Source organism: Rhyacophila brunnea, unplaced genomic scaffold (genome assembly GCF_057557595.1).
Source record: "Rhyacophila brunnea isolate RB1 unplaced genomic scaffold, BYU_Rbru_1.0 scaffold_13, whole genome shotgun sequence".
NCBI classification, from domain to species: domain Eukaryota; kingdom Metazoa; phylum Arthropoda; class Insecta; order Trichoptera; family Rhyacophilidae; genus Rhyacophila; species Rhyacophila brunnea.
The window spans coordinates 32,872,036-32,898,078 of record NW_028232785.1 but is presented as its reverse complement, the minus strand read 5'-3'; the positions used below and the strand labels follow the sequence as shown (position 1 = coordinate 32,898,078).

At 33.6% G+C, this 26,043-nt stretch overlaps 3 protein-coding genes across 3 annotated transcripts; 2 read left to right on the top strand and 1 right to left on the bottom strand.

Annotated features, from left to right (window-relative positions):
• Nucleotides 1-1,252: 1,252 nt before the first annotated feature.
• LOC147077322 (uncharacterized) lies at nt 1,253-7,553 on the top strand. The gene is made up of 5 exons (XM_085941054.1): nt 1,253-1,437; nt 1,742-1,891; nt 4,107-4,286; nt 6,730-6,909; nt 7,539-7,553. The coding sequence occupies exons 1-5, from the start codon at nt 1,291-1,293 to the stop codon at nt 7,551-7,553; spliced, it is 672 nt and encodes a 223-aa protein (XP_085797180.1). The 5' UTR covers nt 1,253-1,290.
• A 3,939-nt stretch (nt 7,554-11,492) lies between these two features.
• LOC147077321 (uncharacterized) lies at nt 11,493-14,911 on the bottom strand. Its single transcript, XM_085941053.1, has 3 exons — nt 14,714-14,911; nt 14,038-14,187; nt 11,493-11,579 (listed from the first exon to the last, which is right to left on the bottom strand). Exons 1-3 carry the CDS (start codon nt 14,855-14,857, stop codon nt 11,493-11,495), a joined length of 381 nt encoding a protein of 126 aa, XP_085797179.1. The 5' UTR covers nt 14,858-14,911.
• A 345-nt stretch (nt 14,912-15,256) lies between these two features.
• Nucleotides 15,257-19,389, top strand: LOC147077320 (uncharacterized). The gene is made up of 4 exons (XM_085940356.1): nt 15,257-15,442; nt 16,243-16,374; nt 17,901-18,056; nt 19,039-19,389. The coding sequence occupies exons 1-4, from the start codon at nt 15,293-15,295 to the stop codon at nt 19,141-19,143; spliced, it is 543 nt and encodes a 180-aa protein (XP_085796482.1). The 5' UTR covers nt 15,257-15,292; the 3' UTR covers nt 19,144-19,389.
• Nucleotides 19,390-26,043: the final 6,654 nt, after the last annotated feature.

Genomic DNA, 26,043 nt, shown 5'->3' with positions numbered 1-26,043 from the left:
GAATAGGTCGATCGGTCATCATCAGGTCAATGCACCCACTCACACTAAACCAGATAAATAGGTTAGTAAGATAGTTGTACGAAGCGCGTATAACCGAGACGAGGATAATATGTACTTACCTTTTGAAATTTAGTCACAAAGCTGTGATAGGATACAATATAGCCAATGGAAGAAAATATCGCATAATATACAATTACCTGCTGTACTGGTCCGTTATCTGAATGCGAACATCCAGGTGTTGGATCTTCATCATGGAATGGGTGTTTTGCGACTGCAACGAACTCGCATTTAACGTCAACCAGCTGGAGGTCAATCTCGGGTTTAATTTTATTGAGACGCGTTGCTGGATTCTGAAAGAAACGTTATGCATTTTTGTAATCATATAAAAAAAACAATTTTGATCTCGCGTACCTATTTTATGACAATGCTTAATTATATAATTGAGGTAGGTAGCTGTTTTTAATAGAAAGTTTGACAATAGTACGTTCTTAAACGATTTGTACAAAATACAAACCTAACGTACCTAGGTATTCTGCTAAAATAAGTATAAACATCGCAGGAAAGGACTTAATAAATAAAAACTAACCTCAAAATAGCAACTGAAATCGTCTGTGTTCTCCTGCTTTATATAAGTGCGCGTGTCAGGGCTGTTTTGATGGCTAGTCGTTACATCAAACTTGTCTTCGGTGTCAGATTGGTGTCCATCACATTCTCGCTTGACTTCCATGTTTGCGTATCAACAATCGTATGCAATGTGCTAGAGACAACTTGACAACTTTATGTTCTGTTGTATATAAGAGTTGCCGAAGCTAATAATATCCAGTGTAGCTATTATCTGATCAATAAGAATGTACCTATTGAATTTTGTAGGTATTATAGTACAGATGCTAATGTCAAGAACACCGACTAAACGTAGAACGTTTACCGTAGGTAACTAAAATGTATGTGCTGTCGCTGGAGAGTAATAGAGAGTGGAACCGTCACGAAAAGGATTTCGTCAGTGTTGACATTGTATGAGAAAAAAACCCAATTTGATTTATTTTTTTATTATATACCGAGATGCGCTGTTCTCGTTATGATTGAGGAAATGCTGATTTTCATATCATTATTTTGTTTAGACAACAAAACATACATATTATTAAATTGTGTGACCGTGTCAAGTGTGTATTTTTATTATAGGTAGTTTTCACGGAAATACTTTTCAGTATTGCGGCAACATTTTTCTAACATTACATTGAATGGATCTTGTCTGTTACGTAACACGTGTCTTTTGGAATATATACCCTTAACATGGATGTAAAGCAAGAATATGATGGAGTACATTCCGATATAGAAGGCAAGCCTTTGTTTGACACGCTGACAAGCCATCCAAACAACCCGGACCCTCGCATTCATGTATCGCAAGAGAATGCGGACGTTTCAAGTTGCAATTTCGAGGTTAGTTTTTGGAAACTATATTCTTTTACAATTACTTTAGATTGAGAATAATAACGAAAAGTACACTATTATAATAATATGTTTTTACAAACTATGTATGAACATAAGGTGATATTAAACTTTGTTTCAAAAGAATACTTGATTAAGCAATTTGACAGCTACGATACATCTTTGATATTATAGGTTAGGTTAGGTTATCTACTAATTCATGTTAAATATAATCATTATACATTGTTATATGGATGTTACGAGAAATGAAACTGGTTTTAGCGTGCTTACAAAATATAATAATTGCTTCTTTCAGTGCCTAATGGATGACCTCTCTAATATGAAATCTGAGACAGATGATCAACAAGGCGTCGTCAAGCGTGAGATTATTGAAGATGTTTCACACCCAATATATGATGATGAATACCCTCAACCGGGTTGTTCACATTCAGATTACAGGCCAATTGTAAGTAGACATAATGTGTGCTGTCTTATATAGATGGTTGGAATTTGCAATGCATCTCTGAAACTCATTTCACCATTATTAATTCGCTCCAACTTGTTTCATTTGTTGGTTTTAGGTTACACTAATAATATATTTACAATATATGTGTAGGTTTGTACATCTTTCGTTAAATCATGAGTATTTAATTATGATAATTTCTACATCACAATCATTCGAATGTAAATTGCGATCCACTGTACGTTAAATTAATCTCCCGCGAGTGCCTTTTAAGTCATGCAAGGTAAGATATGTAAAAAAAAGCGTTAATTTGTTATATTGTATATGTTACTCCGAATGTGCGAAATTGACTATTACATGAAATGGGCAAAATTTTGGCTAATTCGTGTAAAAATCAAGCCTGTTGCCTTATTCATGAATTAGGTAAATAATCTGCCGAGTACGTGAATTCGCCAGGGTATGGAATTCTTAAACTGTCAACATGACAGTAGAAAAAGTAAATTTAATACCGATGGTTTTATTAGTTATAATTGGACATAATATAATATTATTATTATTGTGTATTTTATAAAAATAAGTGTGTTATGCCGTGTCCACATTGGCAACAAGTTGCTGGCAACCTCATTAAATTTTGATTAAAATTATTTTTTGTCAAACAAATTTTGATAATTATCGTGAAATTTAATGAGGTTACCAGTGTGCACAAACTTTTAGATTTTAACGTTTAATGGCAAATCTAACTCACTGTCAAATTAAAATGTCCACGAGACGGAGCGATAATTTTGGTGATTTTACGAACCGGAACGGCGCTCCGGTTTGTTCCGGTCCATTTCGAGCCCTGATATTTTTTATAATTTATTCAATGACATTTGACATATTTGGTTAGTTTGATTAGTTGCAAAAAACACCACCGGAGCGCGAACATCTATTTTGGCCATAGATAATATACGTAAATTTCGACCAATGCGTGAGCATTTGACACATTTAGTTTAAATGCAAAAAACACCACCGTAGCGCTACTATCTAATGTGTCCAATGCATGAACTAGGCAGAAAAATTACTGCCGAATTCACAGATATTTTGTCTTATTCATGGATAAAGCAACGGGCTTACATTTTTCATGATTTAGGCAAATTTTTGCCCATTTCATGTAATAGTCAATTTCGCACATTCGGCGTTACGTTTATAAAAAAATTGCTTCCAGCAAAGAGGAGGTTTATCGCACGCATCCCGACGCGTAAGCTGCTCGGCCATCGTTACGTTATTTAGGTGATCGTTAGTTATTTTATCCAGAAATATCAGGAAAAAACATAGCACAGTTGCAGAGTGAACATTTTTTATTGACATCCGACAATTATGTTATGCAATCTTTGAATTTCCATTCGAAACTATACTAATTTTGTACAAAATAAATTACACATATTGTACCAAGACTTGTACCACAATAAGTGTATCATAATATTCTGTTTTATGTATATCCTTTTGGATGTTACATGTTGAGTTCCATATTTTGTTTTAGCTTTTTACGGATTATTCTGTAACAATATTGAATTCGTATGTAATACCTTGGCAGGGGTAGGGTAGGTACTATTATCATTTTTACTCTAATTTCTTTACTTAGGACCATACATCAGTGAAACGGCAAGTAATTTACATCTATAGGCGCGACGAAATTTTGGACTCGCCGGCATTCGGAGAGTGAACGTCGAGGTGTGAATACGTCAATTTGTTTCGTGATGGCGACAGGGGTATTAGTTCTTAAACGTGTAATGACTAAAAACGTTACTTATTTTCGTGAAAAAGAAAACATGTCAATGAATATATTATTATTGTTACTAATGGAACAATAAACATAACATTAAATGGACGCATCTTGGATTTATATGACAAAATATATTTTGTTCGGCATGCGTCATTTGCACCCGCGACCCGCAATCCACGCATCGCCAAGCCACGATCTTTGTTGACCATGCCTCAACTGAGGTATAGCCTTAAAATCGATTCATTGCTGGCCTACTAATTTCTAATTAATTAACACATTTAAATATCATGTTAATTATATCTAATGGCCAACTAATGCAAACGCGCCAGTCGCAGTGTCAGCTCTAAATAAGTTGATGTCAGATGATTCTGAAAATCATAAACGTTGAAAAAAAATAACTCAAACAGTAGAAAACATAATTTAGAATTTATTATTACTATAATTTTGGCTTTCTAGGTTTCTACTAAGGAATTTTTCACAAGGCATCACGATACAGATAGGAGGCAACAATCCTCGCCTGTTGGAATCGAAGATCAAGTGATCCAGTGTTCAGAAATGACGATAGACCAACAAAATATTAAAGAAGAAATCTTTATAGCAAATACTCCGAAGGAACTTCGACTTATTCTGACAAGGGTAATATATTTCTCACGCATTTAATTTTCAGCATTTGCACAATTTTGGATGCGGAAGTGCCCTAAAATGTCACAAATTGATTCACGCGAACATGATTGCTGATCAGTAACTTAGTAATCCTTAATTACATGAAATATAATATCCTTGCTATAATTTATATCTACAGGTAGCGTATTTAAGTTTTAAAATTAATGGACATAAGTATCTAGCGTGTACCTTCAGACAGTCGACAGTGCCCAAAATTTCAAAATAATTTGTGCTATCTGGCCACCGCGAAGTTCTTGAAGTGTATTCTGCACTTCCAATTTTCCGGGTACTTTTTCGAGCTCTGCTGGCCGTATATTATAAATAGCACGAACAATATTGGTTTCCAAGACGTCAATTATGTATGGCTTATCAGCGTCACCTAGCCACTCAAGAAATATTCCATATTTGTCAAATCGCACGACTTTGGAAGCAAATTGACTGGTTCATTTCATAAATAAATCTAATTCAATAATTCCGTATACGTAGTTTCATCCTGTTGACACCACATCCTATCCGGATCAATGCCATCCATATATGTATCAGCAACAAATATAATTCATTATGGGCCAGTGCCTTATGATCTCCATTAACCGTAACGCGAGCTCCCACCTCTTTTTTTTAATAAATAAGGTTCGATGATTCCACCAGCATGTAAACCGCACAAGCTAGTGCATTATTTTTATGTAAAGAAATCTCTAGGGCCTCTTCCAGATTGGACCCCATATGCGCAAATTTTGTTAATAACAAACCCGTTTAGCCCAAAATAAGCATCATCGCTTAAGTAAAACATTATTTATATCTTTGAATCGCTATTCGATCGTCACTCTATTTATGATTTGCCCGTCTAAATACTGATCATAAGTGTCAAAAAGGATGCGCACTACTACAGGTCGGTTGGACGATTAACCCTTTTCGTAAGTTCTATCTAAACAAAAAATAAAACTCTTTTTCCATTGTGGAATCTTGAAAACAGAGATGTAATGGTATTTCATGCGAATCGAGTTGAAATATCACGAAATCGGTGATTTAATGTAGTACCTAATTATAATATATCACCTGCCATAAAATACAACATCTCGATTGTCTTTCTCATCTTTACTAGTGCAGTGGATAAAAATTTATCTCTTAAGTAAAATATCCTTTGTCTACTGCTCCTTGCATGTAGCGTGTATTTTTAGTATGGATAAGTGATTGCACCCCTCTCCCTACTATACTTTAGATTATACAATCAAAAGTTTATGGAAAACCTCAAACAGCTATTTATTCATTAACGACCAATAATTAATAGGGGAAAGCGGGATGTGCCGCAAGAATGGGCAAGCCAAACGTTATTAATTTAATTTACAAATTAATTATAGTGACATTTAATAATTATATTCCAAATTCACGAAATATGGAAATCAACCGTAAAAAAAAACTGTAGAACTGGATATAGTAATTTTGAGTTTCGTCGTCTGGGGGTCATCTATGTGAGGATCTTGGAGTACATAGTGGAAACACTTGATGCTTGTGCTTCACTACAGTTATTTAAATGAATAAAACTCACCTTCAGCATAATGATATTTATTGTTAATGGCTCTACTATTATTCCATGGCCAAGGTCACATATAATTTATATATTGTTTAATATAGTTCTTAGAAAAACTGTAAAGAAAATATATATAGTTATAATTATAGGAACTAATTCGTAGAATTGTATTGACTATTTAAGTCCAAATTTATTTATATATATTTATTTATTTAATTTTTAATAACTTATAAAAGTCTTAATAATGTCTTAATATTATAGAGTCGCTAATTAGAAAGTTGGAGAACCGCACACGTAATTAGGATGTACTCGCGGCTTCTTATAGGGTTTGACCAGAAAAAGAAGAGATACGCTGGGTGGATTAATGTTTTACCTCTCAAAAAGTTACATCATGAATAAGAGAAGTTAATAGTTTACATACATAATGAACCCTTAGCTCATCGACTGGACTTGTAAGGATGCACGTTTAAACTTTATGGTTATATCGTCTAGTTTTGAGCTTTACAAACTATGATTATTCATCTTTACTTATGTTCGGACATACTCGTCTAAAGGATAGATAAAAAGTTATAAAAGCTTAAGATTATCTTAGTCTATTAGTAATATATTATGTTCGCCTTATAGCTAAGTTTATATAAATCAATTATGGCATCACAAATAATTAATCTGTAAGGAAATTTTGATTAATGCTGTTTTAGCATTACGGTATTATCTCGCATCTATGGAGTTTATCTTTGGAAAATTGCCCACCTAGTGTGTGCTCTTTCCACTCACTACACCTAATACTTGAAACAAAACGTGTGTGGAAAATTGGCCCGAGCGCTGGCTCTGTCTGAGACATGCACTTATATAGCAATTATAAGAAGGAGAGCTTGCACTCTTTTCTAGGTTTCTACCAAGGGATTTTTCACAGAACATCACGATATAGGCGATAGTCAACAATCCTCAGATGATGGAGCCCAGGATAGAATGATGCAGTATTCAGAAGTCACGATAACTGAGAAAGACATTAAAAAAGAAATCTTAGAACGAGATACTCCGAAAGAACTTCGCCTTATTCTAAGAAGAGTAATCCATTTCTCACGTAATTTAATTTGCTGCATTTGTAGCGCAGTTTTTGGTAGCAGAAGTGCTCTAAAAACTCACAAAATTGCTCACATGGACGTGATTGATAATCAAAATCAAATCATAATATTTTCTCAACACAGTAATATTAAAGCAAATAAAAATACAAGTACAGGTCAAAAACCTTATAAATGCAATGTATGTTCATACAGATGCTCGCATCTTAGTAATCTTAAAATACATAAAATGAAACATACTGGTGAAAAACCTTATAAATGTAATGTATGTTCATATAGATGCTCGCAACCTAGTAATCTTAAGAAACATAAAAAGACACATACTGGTGAAAAACCCTTTAAATGCAATGTATGTTCATACAGTACCTCGCGACTTGATCATCTCAAAACACATAAAATGACACATACTGGTGAAAAACCTTATAAATGTAATGTATGTTCATATAGATTCTCGCGATTTGGTGTTCTTAAGAGACATAAAATGACACATACTGGTGAAAAACCTTATAAATGTAATGTATGTTCATATAGATGCTCGCAATTTGGTGTTCTTAAGAGACATGAAATGACACATACTGGTGAAAAACCTTATAAATGTAATGTATGTTCATATAGATGCTCGCAGCTTAATGATCTTAAGAGGCATAAAATGACACATACTGGTGAAAAACCTTATAACTGCAATGTATGTTCATACAGATGCTCGCAACCTAGTCATCTTAAAACACATAGAATGACACATACTGGTGAAAAACCTTATAAATGTAATGTATGTTCATACAGATTCTCGCGATTTGGTGTTCTTAAGAGACATAAAATGACACATACTGGTGAAAAACCTTATAAATGTAATGTATGTTCATATAGATGCTCGCAAATTAATGATCTTAAGAGGCATAAAATGACACATACTGGTGAAAAACCTTATCAATGCAATGCATGTTCATATAGCTGCTCGATACTTAATGATCTTAAGAGGCATAAAATGACACATACTGGTGAAAAACCTTACAAATGTAATGTATGTTCATATGGATTCTCACAACTTGTTAATCTAAAGAAACATAAAATGACACATACTGGTGAAAAACCTTATTAATGTAATGTATGCTTATATAGATGCTCTCATCTTAGTAGTCTAAAGAAACATAAAATGTTACATACTGGTGAAAAACCTTATAAATGCATTATATGTTCATATAGATGCTCGACATCTAGTTATCTCAAAAGACATAAAATGACATTCAGGTAAGAAACCTTATATATGCAATGTATGTATATATAGATGCTTTGTACTTGCTTATATCAATTGACACATACAGGTGAAAAACCTCATTAATGTAAAAGTATGTTCATATAGATGCTCGCAGTTTGGTGATCTTAAGAGACATAAAATTACAAATACTGGTTAAAACCTTATAAATGCAATGTATTTTCATATAGATGCTCCTCATCTAATAATCTTAAGACCTAAATTTATACATACTGGTGAAAAACTTTATCAATGCTTTCTGTGTTCATATAAATGCTCGGCATCTAGTTGTCTTAACGGCCCATATGCTCAGCGTAGGTCAAATGGAGCTTTTATGGTTTTTTCAGAGCACAACCCTGGACATTCCTTAAACTTTATACATAATCTATTTATATGATTTTGAAGCCTTTTTATCCTTTATATTTATTTTAAACATTTGATACTGCATAAAGTATTTTTATTACATAAAATAGGATTCTTTTTTACCTCTCGCTCTAATGTTTTAAAATATAGTCATATTTCATTACATAAATGTGCAGTTCTGTTAAGATTTTTTACATTTATTAATATTTAAACGCTTTTATAAAACCATCAGTATAATTTATGTCGATATTATTATAGTGAAATATTTACGATAAAAAAATATATTGATAATCTCAGTGATCCCAAATTTGACAAGAATTAGGCATTTTATTATTCAAAAAATGGGCATGATTAACACATTTGAAGATAATTCTAAAGATACTGATTATAAGCTATGTCTTTAACCATTCAAGTATGATACACATCGTATGAATAATGATTACTTTATAATAATTATTGACCTAAGAAAAAGGTAATATTTTTTTGAAATACACCATTTCTATTGGCATTACCTAGTGGTAAAGCTACAACATACGGCCGTTGCCATCAATTGACAAACGATAAATGAAGTTGGGATTAAGATCATAGTAACGCGCGTGTTTGAACATGTACCGTTTTAAAAAAAAATAAAAAATTCGGTTAGGTACATGTTCAAACACTCGCGTAATTAACATTAGAAGAACATTAGAAAAATAATCAATCCTTTTATTTAAAACCAGTTAGACGCCACTTAAGTCCTGGCACGCGAGCAGCGTCCACCAATGCCAAGGATGTACAGGTACGCATTTGTTTCAGTGCCGAATTTTTTGAATGTAAGTAGGTACTATGTTTTAATTTTATCGTGGAATTTTAAAACAAACACATTCGCAAATGATTAGCAATTGACAGAAACTCGGAATGTTTGTGAATTTTATTATAAGTATGTGTTGTAGTCATTGTCAACACAATGTTATGTTATTTTAATCACACTTGTATTTTTTTACTTAAATAAATTAATAAAAGTATTTTTGCACTAATATTTTCTACATAAAACCTATGTTTTTCCAAGATTGAACGAACACGATATTAATAATAAATCTCTTATAACACTATAACTACGCCAGGAGGCCAATCCCAGGATGAAGCATGGCCGAAGTGAGTAGTGGTGAGCAGCGGCGGCTCCTCTAATACCATGCATGTGCGCTGCACTGCTTTTTCCTAAACATCACTCAATGTGCAACAATGCTATTCATAAGTCATCACTCGTTTATCGCAATTTAATCCATGTAAATTTATACCAAAATCATGTACTCAGTGAACAGTCACCATAAGAGAGCGCTCGTGGTAACGCACTAATATCGATCTTAGTTTGCCATTCATATTACATTGGGTAATAACAGATCAACCCGACACGTGAAACTCATAAACATGTCATAAAAACCCAAGATTTTATTGCTTTCTGGGACGCCGACCAGTTCATGAAATTCGACACAGAAAAAAAAACAGTAGGAATACGCGGAAAAGTGTAGTAACTGAGATTTAGCAGGATTGATAAAAAAAAGATTTTTTTTATTTAAATCTCATATAAATTCATTGGAAATAGGCTGATATTGAATACAAATTGACTATCAACATAAAAATTATGGTTACGATCCTTAAATCGTTCTATATTTACAAATATTTGAATATAATTTATAAAAAATTATATCTGAGTTATCATGTTCTGTTAACATGATGTCATATGTTTAACAATACCCGACTCGCGTTAAGTTTTACTGCCGACCCAATTTTTTAGACTTTATTTTATTTTGTAGACGCCTGACGCCTTCAATATCCTGTGTCGAAAAATACGTATTCAAAACAAATGATTTTTTTTATATTGTCTTGAAAAATTATTACAGTTTAGTTTCGGCTGCCGCAATGTATAGTCACGTTCTGTCTATCACTTTATTTCGATAATTTTCTTCGTAAAAAGAAATTATGAATAATATTATATGATTGTTTAATCAGTGAAGTGTGTGTGTTTTATAATGATGTCGATAAATGTAGACTATATTAAACATAACAAGAGTTCCTTCGAAGAAAGAATCAAAATAAAAAAGGCTGGTTCACCGAAGCCTGAATTAAATATTAAAAAAATATGTGGATTAAAACAAAAAGTCTTTACACGTTCTTTTCGAAAGGAAATGTATGACAAGGCTTTATGGTTATGTGGTTGTGAGAGATTGAATACATTTTTTTGTTTTCCTTGTCTAATTTTTAAGGATACAGGGTTAAATTTCCTGAGAATGATTTTAAAATGATCCTGGAATCATATGACTTTTTGGATAGATTTAAACTTAAACACGAATTATCAACACGATTTTTAAAATTATTAAACACGATTTTAAAAACGCGGATGGTGCTATAGCTATTTTACAATTGTTTTATAATAATAATTTAATGACATCATTTTCCCAATGTACAAAACTTTTAAAAATCATTTGTACAATTCCGATGACATCTGTGGAAAGTGAAAGGTGTTTTTCAACCCTTAAAAGAATTAAATCGTTTTTAAGAAATACCATGAACCAGGACAGACTTAATTGTCTATCTGTGTTAAGCATCGAGAAAAAACTTTTACAATCAGTTCCAGACTTTAATGAGAAAGTGATTGAGGTGTTCGCTAAGCAGAAACAACGCCGAATTGATCTTCTTTTTAAATAAGGTAAGAAAGTTTTTAGTGCACCCCCTATGAAAGCAATTTTGGTAACCACCGGCCGCCACTGGTGGCCACATGCCCGAAATCATTTACAAATGTTAATGCCACGAAGATATCGATTTTTCTCAAAAAAATATTTAAATTTAACTTTTACAATTTTATTTAAAGTTCTATTGAACTTTAAAAAAACAAAATTTGTAATTAAACATACCTGGTCTGATGGCTTGTCTCGTAGATAAGAGCAGCCAGGTTGAGTTAATTCATCATTACCTTGTTAGATTGCATTCTCAATAAATTCTTCTTTGATGATGACTCCCTCATTATTCTCATACTTAATATTCTTCGGACCATTGTCACACTTCTGAAAATAATATTATAAATATTATGTAATAGTATCATCGGTACGATCAGCCTGAAGGGTCCCCCATAGCTCTTTCTTCAATAATTGGTCGCCAATGTATGACTTAATTTGGCAGGTGAATGTATAATCACCGAACGACATTCCGATGTTATGGGCAATCCGACAAAATAGTGCACTCTTGCGGTCATACTTGTTTGTTTTAGTTCAATTAAGAGTACATATGACAGATGGCTGAGTTAGTTTTTTTTAAAATGCATTAAGCCTTACCCAACCAAACCAAACAACTAATAAAAAATATTCTTCCATCTATAAAATATCCAAAATTCTGAATGATTTAATAACATATTGAGGCTTGGTTTCGCAGGTTTTTTGTTAAATTGTAAAAATAACATTAGTCAAATATTTTAGTCATAGTGCAATGAAAACAAATACGTAGATACGAGCGAAGAAGTTTTGCGTGTACTATATTTATGTTGGATATTAGCAAACTATATTGTACATCCTTTGCCGCTGGATGATACCCATTTTGTATTACAAATTAAAAAAATATATACTTAAGTATAGGATATAGATACGTGTCAGATGACAATATACAATACATTATATACCTAACATCAATGATCAAATGAGCATGTATATTATTTGAGTTACCTGTGAATCACCGTCAAACGTCGACACATCAAACTTTTCATACAAGTGACTGCTTTGGTCGCATGGAAAAGCCACTTCATCAAAAGTCAGCGACGCATCGTGCATATGTTTATGGTAGGTACTTCAAAATGTGCGCAGATGAAAGAAATTACAACCCTCGTTGCAAACAAAATTTCTAACGAAAAATGAAGTTCTGTTCAACCTCAGATGGACTTCTTTCGCAGTAGCAAGCGCTATTACCATTTTGATGTCAATTTCTTGCACTTCAATTTCATCAAACGACTGTGCAGACTGTCTCTCAAAGGCATCAGGTGCAATCATACAATCCATGTCGCAGTTAACTCGACCATAAATGTCCATTCAGTATTTTTGTTGCATTATTGGACACCGTTCGAAGCACTATACCTCCTTTGAAGATACTGTTGCGTTTTGCTTCTTGTTTACGTACCTACTACTTCGTTTAAAAATTGCCCTTCATTGAATAGGCACGTCAATGAGGTTTGATTGTTTCGCTACGCTCTTCTCCATGACCCTTAATTGATTCACTGATGACATAGTATTTACTAAATAATGACCTCATTTAAATATCATGATCATTATATCTAATGGTCAACGAATGCAAACGTGCCAGTCGCGGTGTTAGCACTAAATGAGTTAAGGCCAGTTCGGATCAGGCGAGAAGTATAGTCGAGTGGCAAGAAATTTAGTAACTAAACGTGTACGAACAGACAAATTGAGTCGAGTACTTAGTCGAGTCTATCCATTGTTGTAATACCAAAGTGATGATATCGAATCGAACTCTATGCATAACAAATTTGGCTGGAATTATGGGACAATAGGACCAAAAGCGGGTTATTGTTCGCATATGGTTACTAATGTATAATAGGTATCGATTACTAGTCTATAATATGCCTAATTCTACTGAACTCCTACTGTGTAAATGTCTAAAATATTAATATGAACATCTCACGATACATGGATGCAGAAGAATATCAATTTTTCTTAATCCTAAAAATATTATAATGTTCACAGGTAACGCAATTTTATGTTGAGAAAATGACATAGGTACGGAATATAATAAATTAGTGACTATCATTTTGAGGTAAGGTTCTGTCTGGACAGTTATTACCTACTTTGACAGATCGTGAGAAGTGGTTTGACGTTTCAGACCAAACCACTTCTGACGGTCAGAAAATGGTTTGAAGTTTGCTGGTACAGTGAACTAAACGATAAATCTAAAACTATTCCGGTTTACTTATAACGCATGCGCAGTGCGCCAGTTTTGACCTATCGAACCGTTTAGCTGGAACGCCTAAATTAATGTTGTCATGCAGCATGGTAGATAATTAAGTATAATTTGAGGATTACAAAATTAGTTTGTTACAAAAAAAATGAAAATATTGTTATTGGTCCATTCTCACACCATTTCACATAGATATTTCTTCCGTATATAGTATTTTATGGCTGCAAGTAGTTTTTTTATAGACAATAGGCTTACCTTGTATTACCTACCTAAAAAGGTCTCACGGGCGATTAATTTTATTCACCATATAATCACAATTTTAGATAATCGCATTAATTACTGCTTTACATTCGAATGATTGTAATGTATAAATCACCATAAATAAATGCTCATATTTGACGAAAGATTTATAAACCTACCCTTAATTGTTTAAAATATCAATGTGAGCTAAAACCATTAAATGAAACAAGTTGGAGCGAAATAATAATGGTGCAATGAGTTTCAAAGTTGCATTTCTAATTCCAACCTTCTATATAAGACAGGACACATTAATTATCTACTTACAATTGGCATGTAATTTGAATATGAACAACCCGGTTGAGGATCTTCATCATATAATGGATGTGAAACATCTTCAATAATCTCACGCTTGACGACGGCTTGTTGATCATCTGTCTCAGATTTTATATTAGAGAGGTCCGCCATATTAAGGTACTGAAAGAAGCATTATTACATTTTTAAACACGGTGAAAACAGTTTCGGGTCACGTAATCACCTTATAACATTGTGTAATATTTATATTTAACACCTTACCTACCTATAATATCACAGATGTATCGTACATAGCTGTCAAATTGTTTAAACATGTATTTTTTTAAAATTAATTAATATCACCTTCCTACATCGTTTGTAAAAAAGACACAGTTTATAATATTAAACTAACCATTGTTATTCTAACTCTAATGTTATTTTAAAATAATTTAGTTTCCAAAAACTAACCTCGAAATTGCAACTTGAAACGTCCGCATTGTTTGGATTGCTAGTCAGCGTGTCAAACAAAGGCTTGCCTTCTATATCGGAGTGTCCTCCATCACATTCTCGCTTTACATCCATGTTACGGGTATATTCCAGAAGCCACGTGTAACGTGACAGATAGGATCCATTCAAGGTATTGTTAGAAAAGTGTTGCGGCAATACCTATATAACCGGTTTTTAAAGAAATAACCTTCTAAAAACTAACCTCGGCAGCGTCACAGGGGTCATTAGCATACTCTTGTTTGATGCAAGTCTTTAATTCTGGGTTATTTCCCTTTAAGGACACATCGAACCGATGTTGCTCATCTGCATCGGGTTGAAAGTCACCTGCTTCATGTTTTACGTCCATTTAACGCTTTGAAAATGTTCGTTCTCAAAGATTACCGAGTCACAATAATTAACTGTAATCTTCAAACCAATATGGCAGCCGTGATTATAGAAATAAAGACAAAGGGATGCGCTGGGCGGGTATGACCAGTAATTAGAAAGGTAGACATGACCAACGAAAAGAAAAAGAAATAATTCAGTAAAATAACACCTCACAAGAAGAAAGAGCAAACCCGATCTCAAGGACTTCAAAGTACCTACCTAAAGATGAATAACAGGAGTTTTATTGGTAGGTAAAACTCCTTTCGTTAGTTTATATGGCCTAGTTGAATAATAATTTATTGGTATTTTTTTTATAATTACTGGCAATACAATTCAATTTTTACATAAGACCAACGTCTATTGTCACGGCTGCCATTAATTTACATTGTCCATTATTTGTTTTAATCCCGTAGCAATGGATGTAAAACGCGAAGCGGGTGAAACTGAATCTTATTCAGAAGGGAAGCAATGGTTTGATGTGCCAATACTACGTCCAAACAGCTCGAATGACGGCATTTATAATATAAAACGGAAGAATGTCGACGGTGACATGTGCTCATTTGAGGTTAGTTTTTCAAATGTAATTTTCCGATAGTTTGAGATTTGTTTTCCGATTCAGACGACTTGAGCCGCATTGTCTTATTAAATAGCATCTCCGAAGCGTTCGCGTGTGCCGAAAATATAATTAATGATACCTATTGTTACACCCAAGCACTCGGGCTTCTCCCCGTGCACATAAATAACCACTTTAATAGTCTAAAACATAACCCCGATCTCACAAACGAGCGCTTTAGCAAAACACGTGCAGCCTGAGATATCTCTGCGTAAATTAAACTTCGCAAAATGGATGTAAAACGTGAACTAGATGGTTTTGAATCTGACACAGAAGTCCAGCAATGGTTTGAATAATCCATCCTAACAATCCGCTTACAAATATTTGTATTAAGCAAGAGAATGCTTATGATGCCAACTGCACCATTGAGGTTAGGTTTTCCAAACTTATTAATAATAATTGTAATATTGTGTTTATTCTTCATTGAAGTGGTTTTTTACTGATGCGTGATACACTTGACTTTACTAACTGAAACATGACGTAATAAATTATACATCGTTGTATTGACACTTCACAACGATTATTTGACTAGGTACCTACCTACCTATAGGTTCTGCGTCTCTGTGGCTGCAGGTTTACTACTTTTATTATTTTGAAGACAACTTTACTATTGAACATTTATTAATAATAGTAGGTACACAGTATTGAATCGTGATAAAAGGTCACTTACAGAAACGTCCTTGTGTCACATACAAAAATAATAATATAAGTGTAAACACGTATTATAAAATACCTTCTGTCTTGTTTTTCAGAGCCCTGTAACCAGCCTTGCCGATATTAAAACTGAGATTGATTCTCTCCGAGTTGATTTCAAAGATGCATTTTCCGAAGACAGTGATCCGCAACCTAGTTGCTCATATTCAAAAAGCGAGCCAATAAATCAGGTACATACTTACCTATTTATACAATATTTTAAATAGATAAATATTGTGTTATTCACATCGTGCTTGTATGCGATCATTTATATTAGTCTCCGTTATTATTATCATTGGATACAAATTGTATTTTATAAGAATATGTTTTATTCAAATTTAACGTAACGATCAAATGTTTGGACTGTACACTCCTTCGGTGCCTTGTTTTACGATACTAGATTTGTGAAAAAGACTGCCTGTTATTTTTATTAGTATATTGGTATTTTATTATTGACATTCAATAATATGTCTTATTAAATGGGTCGAATAAATTTGTTGCATAATCAATACCGGTGCTGTGAGTATCTACAGCAGTGTTTGCCAATCGTTTTTACTCCACGGTACACTCGTGAATGGGATTTATTCCGCGGCACACAAAATGCGTTAAAAAGGAAATTTTCCTTATTAATATGAATAAAGAAAATCATAGTGTGGGTTGATCCATTTTTTAATATTTTAAGAACAAATATGTACCCAGGTGGTAATAATTTTATTAGTGAGAAGAATGCAATTGATTTTTAGAAAGAATTCTGTAAAACGCGGCTCTAAATTAGATAAACAAATACGTAACTCCACATCTACCATTTTTTCTCGCTCTCATTTAACGATTTCATTTCCACGAGTGCTGAAAAACCAAATTCGTAAAGATACGACGATCCAAACGGAGACAGAGATTAAATTCCTGTTGTAACCAATTGAGGATATTGACGCCAAAACGATATTCAAAATGCTGACAACACTAGCTCAGAAAATGAGGCTTTGTGCTCAGGATCGTTTTTTAGATCTATTCAGATATCCTCCTCTGTTAATGTCAGGTGTGTACCGTCGAATCTTGAGAATGGATTGATCACCCACTGGTACATTATTTGATAATCATCATCATAAGTCGAAGTCATTCCACTGCTGGATGAAGGCCTCCTCAAGCTTCCTCCAACTCTCTCGGTCCTGTGTCATTTGCTGCCACGTATTTTCGCCGAACTTTACCAGTTCGTCATTCCAGGGCAACCCTGTGGCCGTGTCGTGCCCCTTGGGTACCACTGGATGACGGCATTTGTCCAGCGACTATCCTTTCGGCGAGCAATTTGCCTCGTCCAACTCCATTTCATCTGTTTGGCAACGTCTATTACAACGCGTACTCCTGTCTGCTTTCTAACCCATTCGTTTATCTTTCGGTCCTTTCGCATGTAGCCGAACATACACCTCTCCATGCCTCGCTGTGCCAATTACTCAAGATCATGTAATTTGCAGTTACGATCCTATAGATCTCAATGTGCTATATGTTAACAAAAACGCAGATTAAACTACGCAATGTACTGCAGTTAGCTGGAATGTCTTTCAGTGAGTATACATTCACTTGCCAAATGCAGTCGTACATTGGTGGTCACCGAAAGCAGAGGATACAGCTGTGGCAGGTCTTATCCAGAAATGGATTGACTCTGGCTGATCATAATGGTGATACTGTTACATAATATTATTAATCATGTTGTTATTTTCAGGAGTGTGAAGACAGCCTGATCAATATTATAAAGTCGGAGAATGATAATGAAAATGTCATCATCAAACGAGAATTTTTTGACGAAGCAATTCGCCAAATCAATAATGAGAATCCTCAACCCGGCTCCTTCGATCGACAAAACAGCCCAGTAGACCAGGTACGTTCATTTACAGGTTCTCCAATAACACAACTTTTAAACATTTTTTTTTTATATTCTAAACATCCACATCTACATGGTATTAAAATTTATATGGTCACCGCAGTTGTTCTCAAGGAATACAACTCTGGTCACCCAATTTGAATGTCACTTATTCGAGCATTGCTGGTCGTATATCGCGAACAATATTGGCTTCCATCGGGTTTATCAGCATAAACCAGTGACTCCACGAAGTTTTACAGGAAATAGTCCAGATATATCAAATTGCACTACCTTGGAGGACGCCGATAATTTTATTGTCAGGTCCATTTTTCGAAATCAACTAAAGCAGTCGTTTATAATCTGTCCACGAAAGAAAATAAATGACAATCGTGTCGTACTCACTTCATCAGGCGGCGGAGGACGCCGCTGCGCGAACTTCTGATTTTGATCGATTTACAATGCTTGAGACCACTAGCGAGAGAATGCCTCATCTGAGTACTACAGTAACAAACCATTTAATTGGCACCAACAAAAATGCCTGCACGAAATAAAAAACAAAAACTTGGAGGAGCTAGTAGTAGTAATTCTGACAGACAGTAAAAATGGAAAACCGTTCAGTTATGTGAAATCTATAATAGAAGCGTGGCTTAAATGCTCCCACGACCTTTTTGAAAAATTTGAAAACATGCTAAAATAATATATTCAAAGAATAAAAGATATGCAATTCTCTAAAAACACGGTGAAAGATAGAATCTCTCATTGCAAAATTAAAGCCTTTTTTAATTGAATTCTGAAAAACTACTTTTTCATTTTTTCATTCACAATAAAAAACTGCTCGGCACGTCAAACAGTCGAAAGATTATATTTGGAAAACTTTGGCTCGCATGCCTACGTAAAAAGGTTTGCTAAAACCGTGTCTAGGTATAATATTTCTACCTGGATCTCTTACTTATAATAAACTGTTATTTAAAAATCTCATATTAAAAAATGTCTTTTTTAGATTATCGCTAGAAGCACTGTCTCGGCCAATGTTGTGAGTCTCATATCGTCCATGGACGAGACTGAAGCACAGGCGTCTAGCGAATACCTACACATTGAGGAATAAAATATAAAGAAAGAACTAGGGGAATATATTGAAAGGTACAAAGATGTCGCCTGTCGCAATAGTAAACGTGATATTTGTCAATCGAATATGGTAACCACAGAATTATTAGTGGCTGTTATACAACTGGAAAAAAAATCATTTCATAAAGAAAATTTTGTGTGCAGTATCTGTTTTGATTTTTTTTCATCGTTCGACCTAATGTTGCTTCACAAAGCGATACATAAAACCACAATTGCAAAAACGACCGATTCCGTTGCAAGGCTGGTTATATGTGACGATGGTCATTTTTCAAGATTTCGTTCTGGTCACGTCGTGAAGTCACCCAAAATGACTCATTCTGATGAAAAGAAATTTAACTGTGATAAATGCAATTACTCGTGCAGACAATCAAGTCAGATGAAAACACACAAAATGACTCATTCTGGTGAAAAGCCATTTAACTGTGATAAATGCAATTACTCATGCAGACAGTTTGGTAGCCTGAAAATACATAAAATGACTCATTCTGGTGAAAAGCCATTAAACTGTGATAAATGCAATTACTCATGCAGACATCTTGGTAGCCTGAAAATACATAATATGACTCATTCTGGTGAAAAGCCATTTAACTGTGATACATGCAAATACTCATGCAAAAAGTTTGATAGCCTGAAAAAACATAAAATGACTCATTCTGGTGAAAAGCCATTTAACTGTGATAAATGCAATTACTCATGCAGACAGTTTGGTAGCCTGAAAATACATAAAATGACTCATTCTGGTGAAAAGCCATTTAACTGTGATAAATGCAATTACTCATGCAGACATCTTGGTAGCCTGAAAATTCATAAAATGACTCATTCTGGTGAAAAGCCATTTAACTGTGATACATGCAAATACTCATGCAAAAAGTTTGATAGCCTGAAAATACATAAAATGACTCATTCTGGTGAAAAGCCATTTATATGTGACACATGCAATTATTCAGGCACACGATCAGATGTCATGAAAAAACACAAAATGACTCATTCTGGTGAAAAGCCATTTAAATGTGATATATGCAATTACTCATGCATACAATCAAATGACATAAAATTACACAAAATGACTCATTCTGGCGAAAAACCATTTCAATGTGATAAGTGTACTTACGCATCCACAACGTTTGGTAGCATGAAATTGCATAAACAAACCCATTCCAATGAAAAACCATTTAAATGTGATATATGCAATTACTCATGCAAACAATCAAGTAACTTGAAAACACACAAAAAGACTCATTCTGGTGAAAAGCCATTTAAATGAGATATATGCAATTACTCATGCAATCGATCAAGTAGATTGATAAAACACAAAATTACTCATTCAGGTGAAAAACCATTGAAATATGATATATGCAATTACTCATGCGAACAACCAGGTAACATGAAAACACACAAAATGGCTGATTCTGGTGAAAATCCATTTAAATAAGATATATACAATTTTTCATGCATCTATCAAGTAGCTTGACAATACACAAAATGACTCATTCTGGTGAAAAGCCATTTAAATGTGATATATGCAATTACTCATGCATACAATCAAATGACATAAAATTACACAAAATGACTCATTCTGGCGAAAAACCATTTCAATGTGATAAGTGTACTTACGCATCCACAACGTTTGGTAGCATGAAATTGCATAAACAAACCCATTCCAATGAAAAACCATTTAAATGTGATATATGCAATTACTCATGCAAACAATCAAGTAACTTGAAAACACACAAAAAGACTCATTCTGGTGAAAAGCCATTTAAATGAGATATATGCAATTACTCATGCAATCGATCAAGTAGATTGATAAAACACAAAATTACTCATTCAGGTGAAAAACCATTGAAATATGATATATGCAATTACTCATGCGAACAACCAGGTAACATGAAAACACACAAAATGGCTGATTCTGGTGAAAATCCATTGAAATAAGATATATACAATTACTCATGCATCTATCAAGTAGCTTGACAATACACAAAATGACTCATTCTGGTGAAAAGCCATTTAAATTCGATTTAGATAATAATTGCATTAGATGCATTAGATGCTGGTTGCATGAAATTGTATAAAAGGACTCATTCTAGTGAAAAGTCATTTACATAATTATTATATAAATTTTAATAAGATGAAATTACATGAAAGGACCCATGCCAGTGAAAAGCCATTTCGTGTAAAAGATACTGGCTGTACTTTTCAGTGAATCGTAAACTGTGAAGGAATAATTTGGATGCTGCGAGGACAGGGTATGTCTTGGATGCCAGGCCCTGACCTTTTATGCTATCGAGGCTAAATCTATGGTCTGGTTGTCAATCTTGGTCGTCTTATCAATCTCGTTCGGTATTGTTCATTGGGTCATCCGGTGCGTGAACTTGACGTTTTAGTTTAGGTAAGTGTTTATATGCGCACAGTTGATGAATGACTGGCCGATATTTGTCGCGCCAGGCAGGGGTCAAATTGTTAGGTGAGTATGAATTTATCTGTTATATTAGGGCCATCCTAATTGGCGTACTCAGCAAAGCCATTTGAATATGATATAATTACTCATGCATAACTTCTGGTAGCTTATTTCACGACTTATTATTTTTAAAAAAATCCCGCATTTTTGTGACATAATTTCACAATAATATATTATACCAATAAAGTCTTTGGCTACCCGTTCATTTATTGGCTAGGATAAAGTAGCTGTTGGTAAGAATTTGAAATAATGGTCAGTCGAGAAGGGACCGAACGTGCGTACGTCATTTTTATCATCAACCGATAACGTAAACAATTAAATTTTTTGTACCCCATTCTATATCGACATAATATTATGTAATCATATGTAATATTATTTTAAAACATACAATAATAATTATTGTCTCTGTGCTTAATACAGTTTTTGAATACTTCATACCCACTTGCTCTAAGAAATCTCGTTTGATGGTTGGTGTATTTTAAAAAGTTGAAGTTAGGTCTTAGTGACATAAATTGAAGTGTATCGAACTCCACTACCGTAAGCTAGTTGTTTTTTTTTTAACCATATCCGATCCTAACAGGAACATATGGGCCTCCAACAGATTTTATTTTTACGAGAAACGGATGTCAGCCACTTGCTCAACCTAATAAGTCAACACTCTGACCCTACACAGATTGAAAAACAATATGTGTACATGCCAGACCCAGGGTTTGAACCTGTACCCACGACGCTATAAGCCCACGTTTAAGCCGCGCGGCCATCGTGTGATTGTTAGCTAGTTTATAGCTTTGATTGGTCGATCCGATAATATTGTTCACACTTTTTTGTTATATTTATTTGTTTTCGATGAATTGAAAATACATATCACACACATTGTTTGTTAATTTTTATGCCCTGCCCAAACCAAACCATAATTGATAAAAATATTTTTCTATTTCAAAAATATCTTATTTTATATATGATAAATGGCATAATTTTAGATTTTTTATAGATATATGAGTATTTTTTGATAAAAAATATTGTTATGGTTTGGTTTCGTAGGGTTTAAGACGAGACATCTTTTTGATAATTTACAATATCAACTGTAATAATTGATAAATATGTAAGTACCTACATATCTGTAAACATTAAAAAAAAATATTTCAAGTCAAAGAAAAACTTACAATAGTAAAAAAATGTTATAATGGCTCAAATAGAATCGATGACGATCGGTCATATTAATGCCGAAAACCCCGTTTCTTATATTGGCGTCCTGTTGCACAGGGTATCGCAGAGTGTAAATACGATGTCATAGCTGTCATACAATATCTATATATAATATGTTGGAATGGCATAGATATGATCATAGACACTTAATCGCTCTTGGCATATCGCCCGTTAGCCCATTAGCCCGATCGTCATATAGTCTATTTGAACCTTTATAACATGTGAATTTGTCAGAGAACCCTATCTTATTATTAGGTACATATATTTTATGTTCATATTTAGGTATTATTAAAATTTAGTTTATTAAGTTTTCTATGTTGTGCTTAAGAGATTTTTGACTAATTTATATTTTTAATTATTTATATTATTTTAACACCGATTTTTGTAAACATATAAATGTGTGCAAACTTCGTATTTTTGCGCTAGATGCCTTTGCGCATCTATTCTTTACACAAGATTGCTATCGGCCGCTATCGAGGGAAGTTTTTCATATTTTTATATTGAAGTATTACTTAACACCCACTGTAACAATTAAGTTAGCCGTCTAAACAGTCAATATCTTTATCTCGCTATAAAATCTTACACAGGTAGGTGCTGTTAAAACATAGCACGTATTGTAACAATTACAACCAACTTCTTCAAATTGTTACAATAAGAGCTAATACTTCGATACGAAAAAATGAAAAACTACCCTCGATAGTTACCGATAGCAGTCTTGTGTATAGAATAGATGCGTTGGTAGGAAAAGACATCTCCTTAATTGAATCGTAATACATGTGACGTCACTAAATACGAACACTTGTACAACTGTCATCGTATTTTCGTTTATGTCTGTAAATTGGTGTTATTTAATGTTCTATGCATGCTCCTCTATAATTATTAGGAGTTTACTTGTTATGGTAATAATATTGATGTCCAAAGAGATTGGAATTGGTTCTGTCTAAATAAAATGCCAGCCGACGGAAGTTTTTGTTTTGAATGAATCAACCCAACATTTTTAGCCGTTTGGCAAGTGGAAGGTACCTGCTGAGTATGTCGATATCTTGGTTAAAAACTGTATTTAGTGACAATATGAATAAAGAAAATTGAAAACTTATTAGGTTTTAATCGTTTTTATTCACACTATCCCATTCATAATAAGTAGCACCTGTTCGCACAAAGAAACTACATTAATATGAGATTCATCATTGTAATCCATATCGTTATTGCCATCTCCCGTCAGAGCGAAGAAGATGCATTCTCTTTCTTCGCTCGGTATGGTGATTGCTGGTCATCGTCTGTTATTTGGACTTGGGAGTAAACAAATAAATACCTCGGAATGGTCTGAAACGGCGATTTTTATTAAATCTTCTTTACTCCTCTTCTCTCGATGGCATGCTGTCAATTGACAACGCGGATTACGGAGGAAACAGTGAGTTTATTTTTCGGAATACATTTACAGGAAAACAGCGTAGGTATACATTGAATATTTCAAATTTTATCACCCGTATGACTGTAAAATAATGTTTGCACCATTTTCAATATCTGAATGTATTACGATGGTTTGCAAATAATGTAGACGTATCCTTTCCAAGTCTTTGGGTTGCCTAGTGCTCCGAAATTCTAATATTAAATTTCCTCGTAGTTTTATCAGTATTATCGTACTAGATCCGGCCCCTCTTTTCACCAGCTATTGCGTGGAGTGATCGATCATCGATCTGTTATATTATGACCTCCCAAGCTTCAGAATAAATGTTATACCTATCAAAGCCGATGAAGTACCTAGCCAACTTTATAAGTCGATACAGGCTAATCAGTGAACACAAACTTAATGGGAACAGAAATGTGTCGAAAAATTGGAATAAATTATTTATTTTATTCAACAAATAAGACACGAGATTTGAGAATGTTACATTCTACATTATATTGAAAATACGTTTGAACATATTATCCCATGCGTATATTATACACTACTAAATATTTTTTTCTGCGAATTTATGAGAAATAATCAAAGATTCACTTTGTATTTTAATTAATCAATACGTATCTAAAAATATTGGAAAGAATAATATTAACTATCTACTTATATATATATATATATATATTACTTAAGTGAGAGATAAAACCACATTTTTTTTATTTTTACGAAATGCGAATTTGTTAAAAGATATCATCTTTTATTAAAATTTATTTCATGGTTATGTTTTTCACAGAGAACTCAAATAGTGGAAACTGATAAACCTAATTGATGCGGAGTAAGTGGATGCAATTGTTTACATCAAACGCGGAATAATCGAAATAATTACAATTTCGTTACACTTTAAATGCCTCTCGAACTCAATTCGTAGCAAGGGCTTTCTCACGGAAAACTAATAAATGCATTGAATGCACACTATTTACGCAGTTAAATCTCGGCTTTCTTCCTGAGTGAATAATTTCAACTTTTTTCGGCAGAGGAACCAACACGACCGTCCTCTGCGGATTACACTTACCCACTACAATATTAAAAATTTTAAATCAACATCCCAGACGCTTTTGGGAAAATGACAACATTTCTGGCGAATCATAGTCCAGTTAAATGATGACATTTATGTTTAATTTTATACTGATAACCATTGGTCGAGAATGTCTTCGCATTCGACCAATTGAATGCTATAAAAATCATACTACTGAATATTTTTTACATTGCCCGAAATAGATCAATTACGTTATTGATTTTATTTTCTCGCGCGGATTCAAAATATTACGTATTTACCCAAAATGATTTTATATAATGCAAAAAAGATTATAGATATAAATTAGCTTTAGCTATTGATATCGCATAAGTTATTTACATGAAATGGTTTATGTTTAACCTTAAACTCTTGACTTCTTAATTACTTACATTTTACATACAATACCGTTTGGTCTTTCTGAGAGAAATCATCCATAGTTTACTTTGAGTGGCTGTGAGCTGTTCAGACTATTTTTTGGGACTCACTACATAATTGTTATAGCTTTGTTTAGAGGTAGAACGCGTAATTTCAAAAAGAAATCGACATTTAAGGTCGGATTGAAAAGTTGTGACGTCACAAATGTATCGCAAGAAATGTCCGCTGAAGGTGTACATTTCGTGGCCGTGTCACATGCTTACTAGTAAAAATAAAATGGTATTTTACTGTTATATTAATTTCAATTTTTGATAGTATGGCGTTGGGTTAATGAGTGAATATAAAAACAACAATCTTACAATCG

Coding starts and splice junctions, on each gene's coding strand:
- LOC147077320 (XM_085940356.1), top strand. CDS start 15,293: ATGGATGTAAAACGCGAAGCGGGTGAAACTGAATCTTATTCAGAAGGG. Junction 16,375..17,900: donor AAAGCGAGCCAATAAATCAG/GTACATACTTAC, acceptor TGTTATTTTCAG/GAGTGTGAAGACAGCCTGAT. Junction 18,057..19,038: donor AAAACAGCCCAGTAGACCAG/GTACGTTCATTT, acceptor TGTCTTTTTTAG/ATTATCGCTAGAAGCACTGT.
- LOC147077321 (XM_085941053.1), bottom strand. CDS start 14,857: ATGGACGTAAAACATGAAGCAGGTGACTTTCAACCCGATGCAGATGAG. Junction 14,188..14,713: donor ACCCCTGTGACGCTGCCGAG/GTTAGTTTTTAG, acceptor TGCTTCTTTCAG/TACCTTAATATGGCGGACCT. Junction 11,580..14,037: donor ATTCAAATTACATGCCAATT/GTAAGTAGATAA, acceptor TATTATTTTCAG/AAGTGTGACAATGGTCCGAA.
- LOC147077322 (XM_085941054.1), top strand. CDS start 1,291: ATGGATGTAAAGCAAGAATATGATGGAGTACATTCCGATATAGAAGGC. Junction 1,438..1,741: donor TTTCAAGTTGCAATTTCGAG/GTTAGTTTTTGG, acceptor TGCTTCTTTCAG/TGCCTAATGGATGACCTCTC. Junction 1,892..4,106: donor ATTCAGATTACAGGCCAATT/GTAAGTAGACAT, acceptor TTGGCTTTCTAG/GTTTCTACTAAGGAATTTTT.